General features: G+C 49.4%; 1 protein-coding gene across 1 annotated transcript; it reads left to right on the top strand.

Moving 5' to 3' along the window:
* The first annotated feature begins 8,017 nt into the window (after window positions 1-8,017).
* On the top strand, window positions 8,018-12,141 carry Pars2 (prolyl-tRNA synthetase 2, mitochondrial). Its single transcript, XM_005072178.4, has 2 exons — window positions 8,018-8,087; window positions 10,030-12,141. The coding sequence occupies exon 2, from the start codon at window positions 10,043-10,045 to the stop codon at window positions 11,468-11,470; it is 1,428 nt and encodes a 475-aa protein (XP_005072235.1). The 5' UTR covers window positions 8,018-8,087; window positions 10,030-10,042; the 3' UTR covers window positions 11,471-12,141.
* Window positions 12,142-20,252: the final 8,111 nt, after the last annotated feature.

The following is a 20,252-nucleotide window of genomic DNA, read 5'->3' as shown; positions in this document are numbered from 1 at the left end:
GCAGGATTCCTCAATAGTGGGTTTCAAAGCTCTACGAGTTTCTAAGAACCTTCATTCTCACCTGTTCTAGCCTCTCATCTAAAGCAAGACTCCTGAACACTGAGTGGGAGTGTCTACACGCCCTTGCACACAGCAGACAGGCAGAGTACTACATCACAGAAGAATTCGTTGATAGCCAGGAATGGTGGCTCACACCTGTAATCCCAGAGCTCCTTAGGCTCCACCTTGGGATCAAGACTAGCCTGGGCTACACAGTGAGTTCCAGGTCTACAGAGTGAGAGCCTGTCTGGAAAGCTAAACAAATGAAAGAAGAAAGAAATTTTAAAATGGAAAGGAAAAATAAAGACAGCAAGAAATCCACAAAAAACAAGTCAGTTCGTTTTCAGCAGGTCTGTCCTTTTATAGAGTTGAAATCTTTTCTAAAACTTTCTTCCCCAATTCAAGTTTGTTTCCTGGGGTCATAGAGTATAGACCCTAGTAAGCCGAGTGGCCTTGAACAGGCTCCTCTGCTCGCCATTCTCTTTCTAGCCTGGCGCTGCTGTACAGTGTTGCCAGGCTGCGCTCTGGCTTGGCTTCCAACCTCCAGCCCCAGCTAGGGAGCTCACAAGGAAGGTTTGAGCAGCTAAAAGTTGTGCAGAGCCGGGTTTCTCTCTATCCTGAATCAGCCCCCAAGGGATCACCCTGCATGGATGATCATGGCTGGATGCCAAATGAAGTGAAATATCTCCTTCCTAGGCTGTCGATTTTTTTTTCTTGTTTAGGGAAGGCTTGGATAATGACGTTTAGCACTTTACAGCTCAACAGTAAAATGAGCAGATGGAAACAGATTCTAGCACCGGGGACTGAAGCTCTAACAGCCAGAGCCGCTTCCCCTATCCCCTTGCCCACCCTGCCCCCACAGTCCTAGGGGTCAGAGTCACTGGCAGGCTGGCTGATGAGGACGCTGATGAGGACGCAGTCAGTGATGAGGACTCTGATGAGGACGCAGTCAGGGCCCCCCCTCCTCTCTCAGTTTTGCCACACCCAGCTGTTCACACCAGGTTTCACACCTGTTCTAAATCTACCCTCAGCCTCCCTGCTCCATGACAGCTGCCCCCACTGCCACCCGCAGCTATCCTGCCTCCCTGCCTAGGCCCTCAGTTCCAGTGAGATCAGCCTCCCAGCAGGCGCAGGCCTGGCTGGAACGCTCTGCACTGTCTGTTAGGTGGAGAGGAGTGGGGAAGGAGCAGGCTGTCTGGAGAGTGCTGCTTGCCGCATTCCTTGCAGAACACCTGGTAGGTTTAGCATCCGCAGTCTACCGCAGTCTACCGGGAGAGCAAATATTAAGCTGGGGACTACTGGGCCCTGACCCAAGCCCCTAACTTGTGTCCAGGCTCGTTTTATTTTAATGCTGGGTCCCCAGCCTGTGATGCTGTTTTGAAGGAACCTGTAGGTGGGAGACAGGGCCTGGATGGTGGAGTCTCTGAGAGTTATTCCCCTTTCTGCCATGTCTGCTGCCTGCTGTCAAAGGAAGACGCTGACACTGCGTGCTCCCACACACAGAGCCACCCTGCTTTGACTTCTCCCACCCTGAAGAACGAAGCTTCCTATAAAACTGTGCACCAAATCACAGGATGGCAGTGGGAAGGGTTAGGTGGCAGAAGGGGATGCTTACAGGGCACCTAGGGGATACTCAAGCTGGCTTTGCAGGCTTTTCTAACCTCTTGTTTACATTGTCTCTGTCAGGCATTTGGTCACAGAAATGAGAAAAATAGCAAATACACTTCCCCAGAATCTAATTCTAGCATTTTAACATTGGATTTCTCAGTTCCTAGAATGCAAGGCACACATCTCTGTTTTTTGGTTTTGGCGGAGTTTTGTTGTTGTTGTTTTGTTTTTTTTGTTGTTGTTGTTGTTGTTGTTGTTTTTAGAAATTTCCCAGTCTCTGGGGTTGGAGAGATAACTTAGCAGTTAAGACTTCTTGCTGGGGCTGGAGAGATGGCTCATAGGTTAAAAGCAGTGACTGTTCTTCCAGAGATCCTGAGTTCAATTCCCAGCAACCACATGGTGGCTCACAACCATCTATAAAGAGATCTGGTGCCCTCTTCTGGCATGCAGGCATACATGCAGGAAAAACACTGTATACATAATAGATAAATCAATCTTTAGAAAAAAGGTCTTTGGATTACAACTGCAACATCAGTTATTCTAGTTGGCCCAGTTCACAGATTTTTTTTGAATTTATAGTTTTCTATAATCATTTGAGCCAACTGCACTCATGTCACACACACACTCTCACACACACACTCACACTCACATACACTCACACACACTCACACACACACTCACACTCACATACACTCACACACACGCTCACACACACGCGCTCACACACACACTCACACACTCACATATACACTCACACATGCTCACACACACGCTCACACACACATACTCACACACACTCACATATACACTCACATATACACTCACACATGCTCACACACACGCTCACACACACATACTCACACACACTCACATATACACTCACACACACTCACACACGCTCTCTCACACACACACACACACAGAGCCTATAATGTGTCTCTCTGAGACCCCTCACGCAGATACCTATTAAACCTCTCTCTTCTCAGGAGGACCACACCTCCTCAGCACTCACATGATACTTTCTTTGCACTCCTATATGTATCGTAATCTACCTCATGGAATTTCCTAAGTGCAAAATAGGAAGGGTGTTCATTGCATACCAGACATGTGTGAGGCACTGTAGTGCTTGCCTGGTGTTCACTGTTTCTTTCTTTCGCTGACTAATTCATTCAGCAAAGCTGTAATGTGCCAGGCAATGATCTAGTCCTGGGGGTGGGTAAGCTATGGCTGAATTTGGCCTGCCACCAGTTTTTTTTGTTTTTAATAAAGTTTTATTGAAACACAGTCATGATCATTTGTTTACATTCTCCTATGGCTACTTCTTTTAGATAATGACCTAATTGAGTAGTTGTGATAAAGACCAACTGAAATACTTAGTGTACTGGTACTGTTTAGCTCTTGAAGAAGAAAGTTTGGTTCCCTCTGGGAGAGGCAGTAGTGTGTATCACTGTGTTCTAAGGCTAGGGATAGGGGAAGGATGAAAACACAAATGATGAAAGGATGAAAAGGCCCCAGACTGGAAAGGCCTTTATTATGCTAACTGGTGGTAAGTATTAGAAAGGAAACTGAATTAAGAATATGAGGCATGTCGGGGAGGGTGTGGGTAGGGGTGGATTGCAAGGGGGAAGAGGGTGTCCTGGCTGAACATGGGACAGTGGGAGTGGAGGAGTGCGTCCTGTGGGTGGAGCCTAGAGCTGTCAGCTTGGAAAACAACAGGTGCAGAGCCATGCTTGAGTATTAGCTATAAGTAAGCTTGCACTAAACCCTGGGTACAGGTGCCCTTCAACTACTTCCCATACATAATCACATTTAATTACTTACAAGTCATTATCTACTTACACAGATAATCATACAAAAGAATGATCTGAATATATTTCTGCTGCTACTCACACAGCATTTTCTTTTTTTTTTTTTTTTTTTTTTTGGTTTTTCGAGACAGGGTTTCTCTGTGGCTTTGGAGGCTGTCCTGGAACTCACTTGGTAGTCCAGGCTGGTCTCGAACTCACAGAGATCCACCTGCCTCTGCCTCCCGAGTGCTGGGATTAAAGGCGTGCGCCACCAACGCCCGGCTTCACACAGCATTTTCAGTTTAAAGTTTTGTCTGTTGCTCGAATGTCATGTCTGACAGCATTACAAGGTACTGTGCCCTCCTCTTGAAAGGCAATCTCCCATGAAGCCCACGGCTCCTGCTGCTAGGGAGTCCCTTGTGAACTTCACCGATGTTCTTCTCATGCAGAGTCTCTCTTGATTTGAGGTCATGGGCTCTGGATGCAGGGAGGTCTCATATGCCACAAGAGTTTGTCATCTGAAGGGTAGACAGCTATCCCTTCCTCTACTGATTGATATATTAAGCCACAAACCAAGGAAACTGTGATCCTTCAAAGTGCTGAGGAAAGCCGGGCGTTGGTGGCGCATGCCTTTAATCCCAGCACTCGGGAGGCAGAGGCAGGCGGATCTCTGTGAGTTCAAGGCCAGCCTGGTCTACAGAGCTAGTGCCAGGACAGCCTCCAAAACAATACAGAGAAGCCCTGTCTGGTAAAAAACAAAAAAACAAAAAATAAAAAACAAAGTGCTGAGGATGCAGAAAAGAGCAAAACTAGGGCCACCCTCAAGAGGATCCACAGGTGGCCAGGGAAAGCCACAGAGGCATGGAGCGTCCCAGGGCTATGGACAGCAAGGCAACTGTCCATTTCTTCCACTTTTTTGATAACTAGCAAGAAGTGAGCTTTTCTAACTTGTGGGGCTACACTAGGAATGTACGCTGTAAGTCAAGGCATCCAATAAATTGGTTGATTGAAATGTCTACTAGGACGACAGGGTCAGACACTGGGTCTCTGCCACCCTGGACCGCCTCACAGGGAGCAAATCCACTCTGACTGTGGCTGTCCAGCCACGTCTCCACTCCAGGCTGCAGAAGCATGCTGGTCTGCCTCCCAATGGGGTCATGAGCTTTAATTAGTTACTGTTAGTAAGTGCTCTGAAGATGCGGGGGTGGATAAACACTGCAGGTCATTAGGCCTCTTCATACCACTGTGTTCTGCAGCCTGGGAACTGCTAATTGAGAAATAATTAACACCTCAGGGTATAAAGGACACTACCTAGATTTTCCAGATTGGAGGGGTTATAACCATGTGTGTGGGCAGAGGGAGAATAAAAGGTAACTGTGGACACATGGATCCCAAGATATCCTGAACATGACTTCTCTCCTAGTAGGAGGAATACTGCCCCAGCAAAACTGTGAGACACCAGTCCCCAAGGAAAACCCCTCCCATAGAGCTGGGCTGTAAGGACCCAGTGTGGCTTTTAGAGACAGAACTCAGGACCACCAGCTCAGCCTGGCCCTCTAAGTGGGTTGACAGACATTACGGTCATGTGCTGTCATGTGCTCTAGCCAAGCCACATCTTCCTGGACATATGGGTGTGACAATCCCATATATCTACCACCCTCCCTCGCCAGGCTGTCTGGTATCTTTCCTGTAGGCCCGTTCATCTACCGCAGAATCATTCTAGGGAGACTTTAAACTTGTCCTGCCTCAGTGACCTCACTTCAGGATTGATGTACGTGGAGATTCCTGCACTGCTCTGGCCTGGGTCTCAGGCACTGTGTCACTGAAGCCTGAACGCCTGGAAGGAATAAAGATATTCTTAATGAGGCACATGTGCCCCTCCCTTTGCCTAGGAAACAATGCACCTCAAGAAATTAGAATTCCTCTGGGAATCTCATACTAAGGGGAAGGAAAAGACTAAAAGTCTGAGCCACTGTGGTGGTTTGAAAGAAAATGGCTCCCAAAGAAAGTGGCACTATTAGGAGGTGTGGCCTTGTTGGAGGAAATGTGTCACTGTAGGGGTGGGCTTTGAGGTCTTTTTCTCAAGCTTCACTCAGTGTGACAATCAGTCGACTTCCTGTTGCCTGAGTCAAGAGGTAGGACTCTCAGCTCCAGTGCCTCATTTGCCTGCACACTGCTATGCTCCCGACCATGATGATAAATGGACTGAACCTCTGAAACTGTAAGCAAGCCACCTCAATTAAATGTTTCCTTTAGCCTGGTGGTGGTGGCTGGACTGACAGCCTCCAATTACAGAGAAACCCTGTCTCGTAAAAAAAAAAAAAAAAATGTTTCCTTTATAAGAGTTGCCATGGTTAGTCAGGTGGTGGCGTATGCCTTTCATCCCAGCACTTGAGTGGAAGGAGCAGGTGGATCTCAGTGAGTTCAAGGTTAGACTGGTCTACAAATCAAGTTCCAGGACAGCCCGGACTGTTACACAAAGAAACACTGTCTTGAAAAACAAACAAACAAAAAAAGAGTTGTCGTGGTCATGGTGTCTCTTCACAGTAATGATGAAAAAAAAAAACCTAAAACAGCTGGGCAGTAGTGGGGCACTTCTTTAATCCTAACACTCGGGAGGCAGAGGCAGGCAGATCTCTGTGAGTTCGAGACCAGCCTGGTCTATAAGAGCTAGTTCCAGGTCAGCCTCCAAAGCTACACAGAGAAACCCTGTCTCAGAAACCAAAACTAAAACCAAACTAAACCAAAACAAAAGAAAACAAAGCAAAAAACCCCTAAGACAGCCATCCAGAAAAAATCCCAGAAAAGGACTGCAATTTGTCAGACCACCTTTCAGGACAGGCTAGAAAAGGAAACAGTGATGGTTTTGGTACAATCTAGGGGTCCTAATGGGGTTCCTTTTCTCTACCAGTTAAGACTCAAAGGCAAGAAAAATCTGAAGCAAAACAGAGAAACCTCAAGCACCTCAGACAGAATCAGCTGGAGAAAAGAATTTATCGGGAGTGAGGAAATGCGTGCACACAGTAAACACAGAGAAAAAGACCCTGGCAAAGCAGAGGGGCACTAACCGAAAATCCATTCTCTCCTGTAGGACTGAGGCTGTTAGGGCCTCTGAAGGGTCTTCCTTCCCCATTTAGGGTTGGTCAGTTTGAAGAAAGCAAGGGTGGCTGATTGGCCCAGGGCTGTTGTGGGACTTGTCCTGATAGTGGGAAACAGAAACCTACACGGCTTTTCTTTGTTTTAAGCTGCCAGGTTTTTTGTCTCAAGTCAGGATAGTGAGGAAGAAGCTGGACATCTTGGAAATTCACCACCTCTATGACCTAGCCATGGCCCTGTCTGTCTGTCGGCCAGGGAATCTGTCTAACTGCTAGTCTCAGCTTGTTGAGGACAGGTGGCCACATCTGGCTTATTGGGTTTTTCAGGACCTAGGTTCTGACCCTTGGAAACATCAGGATCTGTGAGAAAGAAATATGCAGACCCACCACTCGCCTATCCCTCTTGTATTACTTCATCACGTTCTGCTCCATGCCTCTGAGTGTCCTGGCCCCTCTCCCATCATCTCTAAAGTAAAGCTCCCCCTTCCCTGCATTCCTGCAGGGCTTTGCTGACGCTAGTGATCACAGGCATTGTTTATGAAGCTCCCAGGGAGTCATCGTAGCTTGCCCTGGGTCCAGCACACTTGAAGCAGTCTATAAACCGCGGTTGTTGAGTAGAGTAACTGAAATAAATGCAGCTCCTGCTCAGGTCATTTTATACTCTGTTCTGTCTGTAACATTCTCCTGCAGAGAGCCACAAGGCTCTGTGTCTGCCCTTCTTCAGGTCATTGATAAAATGCCAGCTTGGTGGTAAGGCTTTCCATGGGCGACCAATTTTAACTCAGAACCATCCAGTTCCCCGCTCCATTTTTTTTCTAAGTTAACTTGTCTCCAGAACATGTAACACCCTTGGACCGACAACTTAACGTTTTCTTTCTAAGGATTTTTGTGTTAATTTTGGTTTAAAAAAGAATTTTTATCAAAATCCTGTTTTGTCTTGGTTTCTGAGTTCTTTAATGCCCTGCTTCCGTGCTGCGGTGCTGTTTTGGTTTTTTGAGATGGGTTTTTTCCTGTGTAGTAGTCCTGGCTGTCCTGGCACTCACTCTGTAGACCAGCCTGCCTCTGCCTCTCGAGTGCCGGGATGAAAGGCGCGCGCCACCACCGCCCGGCAAATCGAAGCTTTTTAAATCATAGGGGAGATTTGAAACATGGTCTCCCGTGTGTTACCAAAGTCAAGGTTACTTAGCAGTCCACCTGTTCTCTAAGAGTCAAACAGGTCCTAGCAGTGTGCGGTAAAAACGGACTCCAAGCAGAGCTGGGTTTGACCATGGAGTCGCACCTTGCTAATTCCTAGAGGGCACTTCCGGAACCGTGATTTACGTGTGGCGACTCCGGCCAATCTATGATCTCGGCGGGAGAGCAGGGATCCTTGGCTCCGTTTCCGGAAACTCTCTCATGCCCTTCTCCAGTAGGATGGTGCCAGGGAGTCCCACCCCTTCCCGAGAATGTGGCTTTCCGATTGGCGAGAAACAAGAGAGGTGGGGCTTGGACCGAGCCGGCGCAGGCGCACTGGCTCGAGTGACGGACGAGCGGGCGGCGCAGGTGTAGAGTGCTGCTGGTGAGCGTGGCTGGCTTGAGGGTGGTCAGGGAGGGCGCGTCGAGTCTAGGGACCGTGTCCGGGCGCTCTGTCCGCTTTCAGGCGTGCGTCCTGCCCTGGAGTTGGGCGGAGTCACAACCACAGACAGTTGGATAGTCGAGTCCTTGGTCTCAGCACCCCGACCCAGCTGTGTTTAAGGGCAACGCTTCTGCCCTGGTCAGCCTCGCGTGGCCCTTAAGAGTCCGAGTTCCTAGAATGGCCCATTCTGGAGCAGCCTCGAGGATGACTTGGTGGTTCAGCCGCCTTAGTGTTTTGAAGAGGGATGAAGTGACATTACCCGGGTAGGGTCACCCCTCTTGAAGGCCGAGACAGTTTAGAGCCGGGTGCTGTCTTACACAGCGCTTTCAGTGGTGGAAACTTGGTATGATCAGGAGGCGAGTTGCAGCATTCCAGAACGACCCTGTACGCTTTGCTGTTGCCTTACACAAATGACCTCCCCATCCCAGAGCCTATGCATTGGGTATCATAATAGCCAAAGGTTTATGGCGCTTACTGTGTACCGGGCACTTGGAAGCGCTTTGTGTACAGCTTTCCTGACTGCATCGTGTGTTGAGTCGTGTAGTGTGTACCTGGAACAGGGAGGGGATCGGGAAAAGGGGAGGGCATCTCACAGGTGGGATCTGCGTGCTCCCCCTCCCTAGGCAGCAGGAAACTGTCCCTACTGCTGCCTGTGTTTTGAAAAGTTGAAAGCAGAAGAAACCAAGGGGACCGGTAGCGGGCAGTTTTAGCGGGCTGAGTAAAAACTGATGATAGCTGGGTATGAGATGTAGGCTGGTCAGGTGGAGAGCAGGTGATAGACAGGGCCAGGGGACCAGACGATGCTGCAGGGGTGAGGAGCAGAGTAGATGAGGGCGGGCTTCTGGTTTGGCTGGAGGGTGCTTCTGGCGCCTTGCAGGGTGATCCTCAGATCTGCAGGGCACCATTGTCAAGAGACTCAAATAGCTGTGTACCGTGTTCTCCAAAGACGAGGAGAATACGTCCAGCAGACAGTTTGGACAGTGAGTAAAGATGCAGGCTGACCAAGGATGTGTGGTGAGAAGCGCAGTTAAGACAATACTGTTGGTTTGTTTGTAGCAGAGTTTCATTATATGTCCTCGGATGGCCTGGAACTCTGGTGTGTAATCCTGGCTGGCCTTGAACTTGCGGTAATCCTACCTCTGACTCCCAGGGGCTGAGATTACTGGATGTGCCGACAGCCTGGCAATATTGACAGAAAGTGGAGGTTGGGAATAGAGACGGAATAGAAACCTGCCCTTGGTTGTTGGCTGTGGGATGACAGTTGATTTGTTTCGGGTTCTTTCCCCAGTCTCCTAAAAGAGTAACAATAGCAAACATCAGCCAAGCACATGAAATGTGCCAAAAACTGACGTAAGAATGAAAGCTTTCCCCACCTTTAAGAAAATGCCCACAGTAGACATACAAAGCAAATTTGTATTTCATGATGAAAACTTTAGTACACAAAAATAGACAAGTGTGCCAGGCTGCAGGAAGTCCCAGTGGGAAGTTGGCCTAGAACCCAGGCTGCCATATCCAGAGCCCATGCATCAGCTCTGGATGCTGTCTCCACAGTAGATTGTTACATTTTCATAATCAGAAAAACATGATTTCTTTTGTTGCTGTTCTTCGATAAAGGGTCTCTAATTGCCCTGGCTGTCCTGGAACTCACTGTATAGACCATGCTGGCCTCTGTCTTTGCCTCTCCAGTGCTGAGATTAAAGGCATGTGCCACTAAACCTGGCTGAATTCCTCTGTTTTAAAAAAAAGAGTAGTGCTGTGATCTGCTGGGCTGTTAGACACGGTCAGACCCACATCTCCCAAGATGAGCTTCCATCTCAGGAATTAGTTGGAGCCAATGCTGAGAACCCAGTTAACAGTCATCCACACATGACTCATTTTCCTCCAGGCACCAGGGTGTCATGGAAGGGCTGCTGACGAGATGCAGAACACTGTCTGCCTTGGCCACCTGCAGCCGCCAGCACTCCAGGTACGTTACCCACAAGTGTCACCAATGTCCACCAGGGAGACAGCCGCGCTTGGTATTATCCCACATGTTCCAGCCTCAGAACCTTCGGGAAGACCAGGTGCTCTCTCTGGAGGGCAGAGCTAGCGAATTGACCTGTAAGAGTCAGCGACTGATGCTACAAGTGGGTCTGATCCTCCCAGCAAGCCCTGGCTGTTACCACCTCATGCCCTACACAGTTCGTGCCATGGAGAAGCTTGTGAGGGTAATAGACCAGGAGATGCAGGCCATTGGGGGGCAGAAAATCAACATGCCCAGCCTTAGCCCAGCTGAGCTGTGGCGAGCCACCAGCCGCTGGGACCTGATGGGCAGGGAGCTGCTGAGACTAAGAGATAGGCATGGCAAAGAGTACTGCTTGGGACCAACTCACGAGGAAGCAGTCACAGCCCTGGTCGCCTCCCAGAAGAAACTGTCCTACAAGCAGCTCCCCTTACTGTTATACCAGGTTACAAGGAAGTTTCGGGATGAGCCCAGGCCCCGTTTTGGTCTTCTCCGTGGCCGAGAGTTCTATATGAAGGACATGTACACCTTTGACTCCTCCGCTGAGGCTGCCCAGGAGACCTATGGCCTGGTGTGTGATGCTTATTGCAGACTTTTTGACAGACTGGGGTTACGATGGCTGAAAGCCAGGGCAGACGTGGGTAGCATCGGGGGCACAATGTCCCATGAATTCCAGCTACAAGTGGATATTGGAGAGGACCGGCTTGTAGTCTGTCCCAGCTGCCACTTCTCAGCCAACAAAGAGATACAAAACTTGTCACAAAACATCTGCCCTGACTGCCAGGGTCCACTGACAGAAACCAAAGGCATTGAGGTGGGGCACACATTCTTCCTCGGTACCAAGTACTCCTCCATTTTCAATGCCCAGTTTACCAATGCCCATGGGGACCCCACACTGGCAGAAATGGGGTGCTATGGCTTGGGAGTCACTCGGATCTTGGCTGCTGCCATTGAAGTTCTCTCGACAGAAGACTGCATCCGCTGGCCCAGCCTCCTGGCTCCTTACCAAGTCTGCCTCATCCCCCCTAAGAAGGGCAGTAAGGAGGCGGCAGCCGCAGAGATCGTGGAGCACTTGTATGATGACATCACGGAGGCAGTGGCTCAGCTCCAAGGGGAGGTCCTGCTGGACGACAGGACCCACCTGACCATCGGAAACAGACTGAAAGATGCCAACAAGCTTGGCTACCCCTTCGTGATCATTGCCGGCAGGAAGGCCCTGGAGGACCCTGCACGCTTTGAGGTTTGGTGCCAGAACACTGGTGAGGTGGTCTTCCTCACCAAAGAGGGAGTCATGGAACTACTGACTGGTGTTCGTGTTGTCTAAGTGCCCAGCCACACCTGTCCCCAGGCTTGGTGCCCGCTGTAACCCTGTAGTCCTCCACTTGTCTGGGGTGGTCTCTCCAGAAATGGCTTCTTGTGGAAGGTGAGACCATGTTAGGGAAGCCTGTACCCATTCCTTGCTCGTGACAGTATGTATTAACTTGATCTTCTCCGGGCTGCTCATGCTACCATGTGCCATTCTTTCTGCTTGTAGACTGAAAGGTAAGGAAGAGGCCTACATCACTCCCTAAGGAAAAGTGAGATTCCAGGTGTAAGATGGGAATGGTTAAAGTTGGGGGCCATGCTTCCCCAACCTCACCCACAGTCTAACCACATGCCTTACATTTCAGTCCAGAGAGCAGGCCCCTTCTCCACTGAGGAGCCAAGAACTCCACAGTCAGGAACAGGCTGCTAGCTCCCTGGTGACTGGACACACCTGCTCCCTGCTGGGGCCGGGGCTCCCATTTGGACACAGGAGATGGAGTTAGGTCTGTGAGACCTTAGAGCTCTCACTGACATGTGGGTCTGGTGGTTCCTTATTCCTCTAAACTTCCCAAAAAATTGTCCCAGCTGCCTGATGGCCCCAAACTATCTCCAGAGACTTGACCTTACTGGGTTCACTTCAGCACGGAGATCATGCTCTACTGATTGAATAAAGTCAAGCCTTTGGGATGAGCTTTTTGTGTCAGTTTCAAACAGAAAATAGCATGTTTCAGCAGTGTGCCCAATAGCTTACTGCCCCCTCTGCACTCGCCAGGGGTGGCGGGGCTGGGAAAAAGTGCTTTAAACTTTCTTCCAGACTTCAGGAGCAGCAGGCTCCAGCCCTCCCCCTCCCCTGCAGTGGCCTCGTCCTGGGTTCTGAGTTGAATTCCAAGGCTACAACAGGAATGACTAGTTGAAAGCTGACTAGATTCTGTGGGGAAATGGGGTAGGGCTGGATTCCACAGCAGCACCACCTCTATTCATTGCTCAGCCGCCATCTCAGGCCCGCTATGGTCTCCACGTGTGCAGCTCCCTAGTCCAAGGAATAGTTCCATATTCAAGGTGGGTCTTCCCCACCTTGGCTAGCACTGTCGGAAAGGCTCTCCAGACACATCCAGAGGTGAGCCTCAAATCTAAGTGATCCTACATCCGACCAACTTGCCAACGAAGGTAAATCACAGAAAGGTGTCAAGCTTCCAGAGCAGGTCCTGACTGTGCTTGCGGGTGGGGCTACTACAGAGTAGCAGCAGCTGGACAGAGTGAAGGGAGGAGAGTGAGCCAAGCATCTGCATCCCCTTTGTGTTTGTGGACGCCACCTCCAGCCAGCCACATGCTGTTATGCTCAAGCGCATGGGCCCATGTGAAACCCGAACACTCTCTACGTTGTTGCTTTGGGGTATGTTGGTCAAGTGACATGAGAAGTAATCTGCTTTTGTAACACTTGGGGTTCTGAGAGCAAGCGTAGGCCAGGTTGCATGGCAGTGGCTCTTAGTTTACTGCACATTGAGGTCCCTGGTTCCCTTACAGAGCTTCTGGTTCCAGTGGGGCTGTGGCTTAGAACTCTGGTTGCAGTGAGACTCGAAAGCTGCTGGAGTTGCTTGTTTCTTTGAGTGATTTCAGTGGGGCATCAGGCTGATGCCAGCCTCTGAGGCTCCAATTAATCAAGTGTCGTGAGGATGCATGGTTACTGAGAATCACACCTAGGATACACATGCTGGCCCTAAACTGTGCCTTTCTCACTACATTGCTTGACTTCTGCCCAAGAAGAGTGGTTCCAGTAAGCAAAACAATCTGGGCCTACCCTATTAGCCTTGTGAGAAATTAAAATTCATGCACACGGGCTGAGATGCAGCTCAGTTGGTAGAGCATTTGTTATCAGGATGGAGTTCTGGGATTGGTCCCCAGCATAAACCGGGCATGGAGGTTCTTGTCTGTTATCCCAGCATATGGAGGCTGGAGGAACAGAAGTTCAAGGTCATCCTTGGCTGCATAGGAAGGACCCTTGCCTCAAACAAACAGAATCATACACACAAGTGCTTTAATTTGTTACTATGGTGCAGAGGGTTGAACCCAGGGGCTTGCACATATGCCAGACAAGCAGTTTACTCTTGAGCTGCAGTCCCAAACATCCTTAGGTTCCTTTTTTGAACAGGGTTTCACTATGCAGCAGGCCAGGCTGGCTTCAAATTCACAATCTTGCTTAGCCCTCCTAAGTACTGGTATTACAAGAATGTACCCCTAAGCCTAGCTTTAATTTTTTTTTTTTTTTTTTTTTGGTTTTTCGAGACAGGGTTTCTCTGTGGCTTTGGAGGCTGTCCTGGAACTAGCTCTTGTAGACCAGGCTGGCCTTGAACTCACAGAGATCTGTCTGCCTCTGCCTCCCGAGTGCTGGGATTAAAGGTGTGCGCCACCAACGCCCAGCCTAGCTTTAAATTTTTAAAAAATAAATTGCAAATGTGTATTCTGTAAACTTATTTAAGGAAAGCTGGCCTAAAGGTACTTTACGATTTGTTTATGAATATGAGTGCTTTATTGACTTTATGCCAGAAGAGGGCATCAGATCTCACTATAGATGGTTGTGAGCCACCATGTGGTTGATGAGAATTGAACTCAGGACCTCTGGAAGGGCAGCCAGTGCTCTTAACCACTGAGCCATCTCTCTACCCCCCTAAAGGTACTTTCAAAGCCAGATTCCAAGAATAGAGAGCCAATTCATCTTAGACTTCATAAATGTGCTGCGGAATCCCAGGACCCCACATTCTGGGACGGGAACTTCTCTAGTACTCAGTTCAGGAATGGGGAACAGCCTGGAGTGAGGACAAAGTGTCTCATGCCCTGTGACTGGCAAGTGGGTCAGCCATTGAGTTGCCAAAGCCTCATAGGCTGCTGAAATTGGTACCCGTTCTCTGTCTCACAAGGAGTTTACAAGTACAGTGCCATCCTGAACCAGACTTGAGTGTTAGGCATTGGCAGCCAGGGCCAATGTGATTTGGTGAGCAGATGAGAGATGTGACGAGGCATTATCCTAGATTCGGCTCTTCCTGGGGCTGTGACCTAAGACAAACTGTCCTTTGCAGGCCTCATTCTTGGCAAGGTGCTCAGAGGAATGGTAGCCTCCTCATAGGGCAATATGGGCTAACAAAGCCACTTGTGTGGAATACTTAATTCTTAGTGTGCACTCACGAAACCCTTCTCTTCCCTCTGAGGGTGCATTCCCACAATTTAAATCCTCCAGGAGGCTTGGCTCTGCCACTAACATTATCCTAAGACCTGGATCTTGTTTTCTGGAGTTGAAGCTTTGCAGCCTTCCTGGGGAGTCAAGCAGGTGGGGCACACCTACAGAATTTTCAACTTGAAACATCCAAACAACACACCCTACTCATTTCTGAACCCAGATTTTTACCTCTTGCTATAAACTCAAGGCTGAGGTGTTGGCTGGATAATTCAGTAAAGCAGAACTATCACTGCTCATCCCTTGGGAAGATCTAGAGGCAACTGGCTGGGAAATAGCTGAATTAATACTCTGGGACAAAGGTGCATAATAAACCCACCATGTAAATCAACCTAGAATGTAAATCAGGACTCCATAAATATTCTGGGTTTTTTTGTTTTGTTTTGTTTTTCGAGACAGGTTTCTCTCTATTGTTTTGGAGGAAATATTCTGTGTTTTAATGAAACACCTGCTGAGCCATCAATAAAGGAACTTAGCAGAAATATGTTGAAATTGCCCCTTTCCTAACTGCTTGGATACCAAGCCTCTTCAGCAGCCCATTTCTGTATTAAGATACCACTATGCTTTAGTGGATTGTTTTGCTCCAAGGGCTTTGCTTTATTGGGAAAAGGATGGGGAAATATTTGTAAGTGTTACTGCAAACTTAAGTAACATTAAAAAAACAAACGAGATATTCCACTTAATATAAAACATTGGTTTACATTGTAGTGTGAGAATTCAGACTGGAGATGACTAAGAATACATGAGCCACTTAATAGCTCTATGACTGTGATGGAAACTTTCTTAGAGTCCCAGTACCTCAACTTTCTTGTGGGTAAAATGGGACCAGTGCCTGGGCCATTGCAGGTACATGCTAAGTGGCAACTGCCCTTACATCAGGAGATACTTTGCACATAGGTTGGGGGCACACACAATGGGCCAGCAGGAAAGGGTGGCATGTTGATGCTTGCCACGTTCAGGCAGACTGCTAGGGCAGGGACCGAGTCCCCAGTTATCAAGCCAGTAGCTTGCCAGGCTGCTGACAAGCTCCCAGGGCTGAGCTTAATAGCCTTTGGCTAATGAACACTGTGGGGCCAGCAAGGTGCAGAGGGGGCACACACAGATAATGGTGACAGTGCATCCTATTTGCAAGGGCAGATCTGCTGCCGGGGCTCTCAAAGGCAGGCTGTAAGCCAAGCATGGTCTTGTTGTGGAATTAAAAAGTGTGTCAAAGAACAGGATAGTGGTCACCAGAGTAAGTGGCGCACTGGAAATTGTGTCGGAGGAGGGGGAGGATGGAGAGGACGGCTAACAAATGCAGGTGCTGCTAAATGGGGGGGTCACTTTAAGTTCTATAGCACAGTAGGACAACTGTGGTTGGCAGTGGTTCCCTTACTCGTTTAAAATGGCCAGTAGAGAGGATTTTCAGCATTTCCAGCAAAGTGAAGTACATGTGATCTGTCATCCAGTAATTACACGTACAGAAATGCCACACTACACCCTCTATGAATGTTCAATTACTATGTCTCAATTTAAATTTAAATACTACATACCTTTAAACAAGATTACTTAGATGTGCATAGTTTAACCACACAAATCTTAAAAGCAGAGGGTTTTCTCTGGCTGGAGTCAGATGTGGCAGGAGAATCCCAGGCACAAGACGCAGAATGTAACATGCCACTGAGGAGCAGTTAGTCACTGAGACCCAGGAACCAGAAAGGCTTCCAGACACTAAAGACAGCCCTGCTGAGGACAAGCGCGCCAAGGGGTGCCTCAGTTCTACCTCAGTGAACTGTAGTCTCCCAACCACCTGGACAAGCCTGGAAGCAGTTCTCAGAACCTGCAGGAAGAGCTCAGAAGGCCGATATTTTTACTTCAGCCTTGTAAATCCTGGAGCAGAGATAACAGCCGAGCCAAGGATGTTTCTGGCACAGAACTGTGAGGTAATGAATCTGGCTGCTAAAGGAGACGGAATGGAAGAAAGAATCGAAGAGAAAAACTGGGAGCCCCACAGAGTTCCGTGGCTGCAGGCTCAGGCTGGGATTCTGAAGACAACACATTATCCTAAGCAAGCAGGCAGGTTGGGAATGCTGTATAGCACAGTGACTGCCAACACTGCACCATAAGCTTGGAGCAGTCCTGCTGTCTCTGAAGGGCTTAGGAGGGTTCTGAGTTCAAGTCCTGGTCCACTTTTTTAATGATTTTTTTATTTTATTTTCCAGTTTAAATTTAGATAAGAAACAAGGTTGCTTCACAAGTCAGTTCCAGGTCCCTCTCCCTTTCCCTCTCCTCCTCCCATGCCCTCCCCCCAACCCCCCCCCCGTTATCCCCTCATTCCCCCAGGGAGGGTGAGGCCCTCCATGGGGGTGTCCATAGTCTGTCATTTCATATAGGGCAGGGCCTAGACCCTTCCCCAAGAGTTCAGGGTGAGAGTGCACCTCACATTGTTCTATGGGAGTCCAAAGTCCGTGTGTATACTTGGGATGGGTACTGATCTGCTGCCCAAGGCTCAATAGATTACCTAGGCCTCCTCACTGACACCCAGATTCAGGGGGTCTTGATCAGTCCCATGCTGGATTCCCAGGCTGATGCCTGGGACACTTTTTTTTTTTTTTAAAGATTTTATTTATTAGTGTTCTGCCTGCAAGCCAGAAGAGGGCACCCGATCTCGTTACAAATGGTTGTGAGCCACCATGTGGTTGCTGGGAATTGAACTCAGGACCTCTAGGAGGGCAGCCAGCGCTCTAACCTCTGAGCCATCTCTCTAGCCCATTTTACTTTTGATTGGCTAGTTGACTTTGGGCAGGTTGCTTAAGCTCTCCATGCTGTCTTTATAGACTGCCTGCTGCCTGTGGGGAGGTCTGGGGAGCCCATCTGCACCAACCAAGCTCCTAGAGTGCTGCTGGCCTGGCCCAGGTGCTCAGTAGGTGGCTGCTCATTCTCCAGAGGCAGGCCTGCAGAGCCTGCCCTGCAGAGCTCCCACAAGGGTCCGCGGCTTTGCTCGGACTGTACACCTCTTTCAACTTTATAGCCCAACTCCCCATAGTTGCTGGCTTCTACCTCTGACCTGTTGGCAGCGGGCCACCCCTTTCTTGAGATCACCAGCCCATGGCTGCCTGTGAATTGTTGAGATGCTTGAGTAGGTATGTGCCAGGCCCCGGCAGTACAAAAGTACAGCTTGGGTCCTAGATGCAGTCCACAAAGTAGGACAAACCAAGTTAGTATTGTGCCATGTGCTAAGGGCAGTGACAGTGATGGTGCAGTCACAGAGTAGGCCTAAGGAACCAGGGAGGCCTGCCTGGAGGAGGCATTATGACAGCTGCAGAGTAGGCACTAGGGATGGGAGGTACAGTAGTCCAGGAAACGGGGAGAGAACATGCAAATGTCTGAAGCTGAGAGCACGGGAAGCTTGGGGGATAAACAGTCACAGGTCACACACTTGCTGAGACGCTGTGTTCCATGGGCTTCACTACATTAGCCTGTTTAACCCTCACAGTACGTGCCTAAGTAGCGGATAAGGAAACCGAAGAGCACACAAGTTAGGCCAAGTGGTACCCAAGGCCTACCACTGGGGAGGGGGAGGCTGCAACTGGGAGTTAGGCAGCCTGGCTCCAGAGCAGACCCTTGGCTACTGCTGCATAGCTGAACTGTAACCAGGACAACAGGCTTTGAAGGCTGCAGAAGACAATGAAGCTGCACAGTGGAGAGCAGAGATCCTAGAGGGCCTTGAACGCCACACCGGGAGTGCTGAGGAGGGAAGCGGGAGCCTTTGGGGACATGGCTAAGGGTGGCAGGCTTGTTGGTGTGTCTGCTTCTCCTCCTCGAAGCAGTTGCCAGCCCAGTCAGTTATTACACCCGCCGAACGTAAGTCAGAACTGCGTGGTGCTCTCCAGCCCTAATGTTCTGCCAGTATGGGCATGGGACAAAGGCTTCCAATGCAGGGAAATGTGAGGCTGCAGGAGAGGGAGGCTGGGGGAGGTGTGGGTTCAGATCCTGCCTGACACTGCTTCCTCCTCCATACTGACATCACAGGCTCTAGAGGTGACTATCAGGGTTAAGTAAGAGAATTCAGTGCAACCCCAGCACCCGAATGCACTTGTGGCTGCCTTCATGGATAGTCTGTGTGCCTGCTAGCAGTGTGGGGGGCTTCATCCCTCTCTTCATTTCTCTAGCTGTCACCACATCCATGGACTCTCCTACCAGGAGAGTCGGGGAGCAATTGTGGGAGCATGCGCCTTGGCTTTGCCTTCTTCCCCTCCTCTGTGGGCCTCCCGCCACCATCTCCCACCCCCTCACATGGCTGTGTACACCCAAAACCAAACCAAACCAGGTAAGGTTCGAATCTCCTGCTGTACCCCAGGATGGGTGCGGTGGCTCAAGGGGCACCAGATGAGGATCTGGCCCACATCTTACTCAGGGAGCAGTTTCTTCACAGATCCCCACCGCACTCCTCAGTCTTCATAGACTGTTTCTAAAAAACATCATTTCTGGTTTAGTGAACATTTCTCCACCTCCATCACTGACAATTTGTGTTAGATCATTCCTTTTGTGGTATGCACCATAGGGAATTAAGAGACATACCTGGCCTCAACCCTCTTAATGCCAACAGCACCCACCTGACTGCAAATTGCTGAACCTGTCTGTGTATATGTGCCCTTCAAAAGAGTTATTCACTGAGGACATGTCACTCCTAGGCTGAGGCCTCACATACACAGGCTGCAAGCAATGCCAAGGGTAAGAAGATGAGCATTTTTACAGTAGAGAGGGGCTTCAAGCTTCAGACCTGGCCCTGGTGTAACAACACAGCTTGGTGTCTGTTCTCCCTGTGGTAGTTGGAATGAGAATGGTCATCATAGGCTCAGATATTTGAATGCTTGGTCTCTCTTGGTAAATCTGTTTGGGAAGGAGTAGGAGATGGCCCTGGTGGACTTTGAGGACTTGGTCCCTCTTGCTAGATCTGTTTGGGAAGGAGTGAGTAGGAGATGGCCCTGGTGGACTTTGGTCCCTCTTGGTAAAGCTGTTTGGGAAGGAGTAGGAGATGGTCCTGGTGGACTTAGAGATTTCAAAAGCCCAGCCATGCTGTTAGCTCTTTCCCTGCAGTATGTTGTCTCAAGATATGAGCTCTCTGCTTGCTGCCATGATCCCAACCATGATGGTTTTGGAATCCACCCACTGGAACTGTAAGGCCCCAGTAAACTCTTAAGTTGGGTTGGTCAGTGTCTAACCACAGCAATAAAAAGTAACTAAGACATTCCCTGCCCCCTGTGGCATCCAAGCTGATGATTCCAGAGAGCCAAAGACTAGAAGCACAGCAGAGGCTGGCTGACGGGAAGGGTAGGTCTGAGGACTAACGTTCCAGAAGTACACCTGGCAGGTGTACATCATCCTCACCAAGCCTATGAAAGGGGCTGGGTCATATCTCTAATTAGACAGTAGGAAGGCACAATGGAATGTGATTTGCCCATGACAGTGGGATGGCTACAGATGCTGCTCCTGGAATCCTGCAATGCCTGCTGGACTGTTGCCAACTGTTAGGCCCCTCACATAGACTTCTGAGAGATGTCTGCAGTGTTTTCAAAACCAGGGAAGAAAA

Source organism: Mesocricetus auratus, unplaced genomic scaffold (assembly GCF_017639785.1).
Source record: "Mesocricetus auratus isolate SY011 unplaced genomic scaffold, BCM_Maur_2.0 Super-Scaffold_100014, whole genome shotgun sequence".
Classification (NCBI taxonomy): Eukaryota; Metazoa; Chordata; class Mammalia; order Rodentia; family Cricetidae; genus Mesocricetus; species Mesocricetus auratus.
The sequence above is the reverse complement of the archived record's forward strand: the minus strand, read 5'-3'. Positions and strand labels throughout refer to the sequence as shown.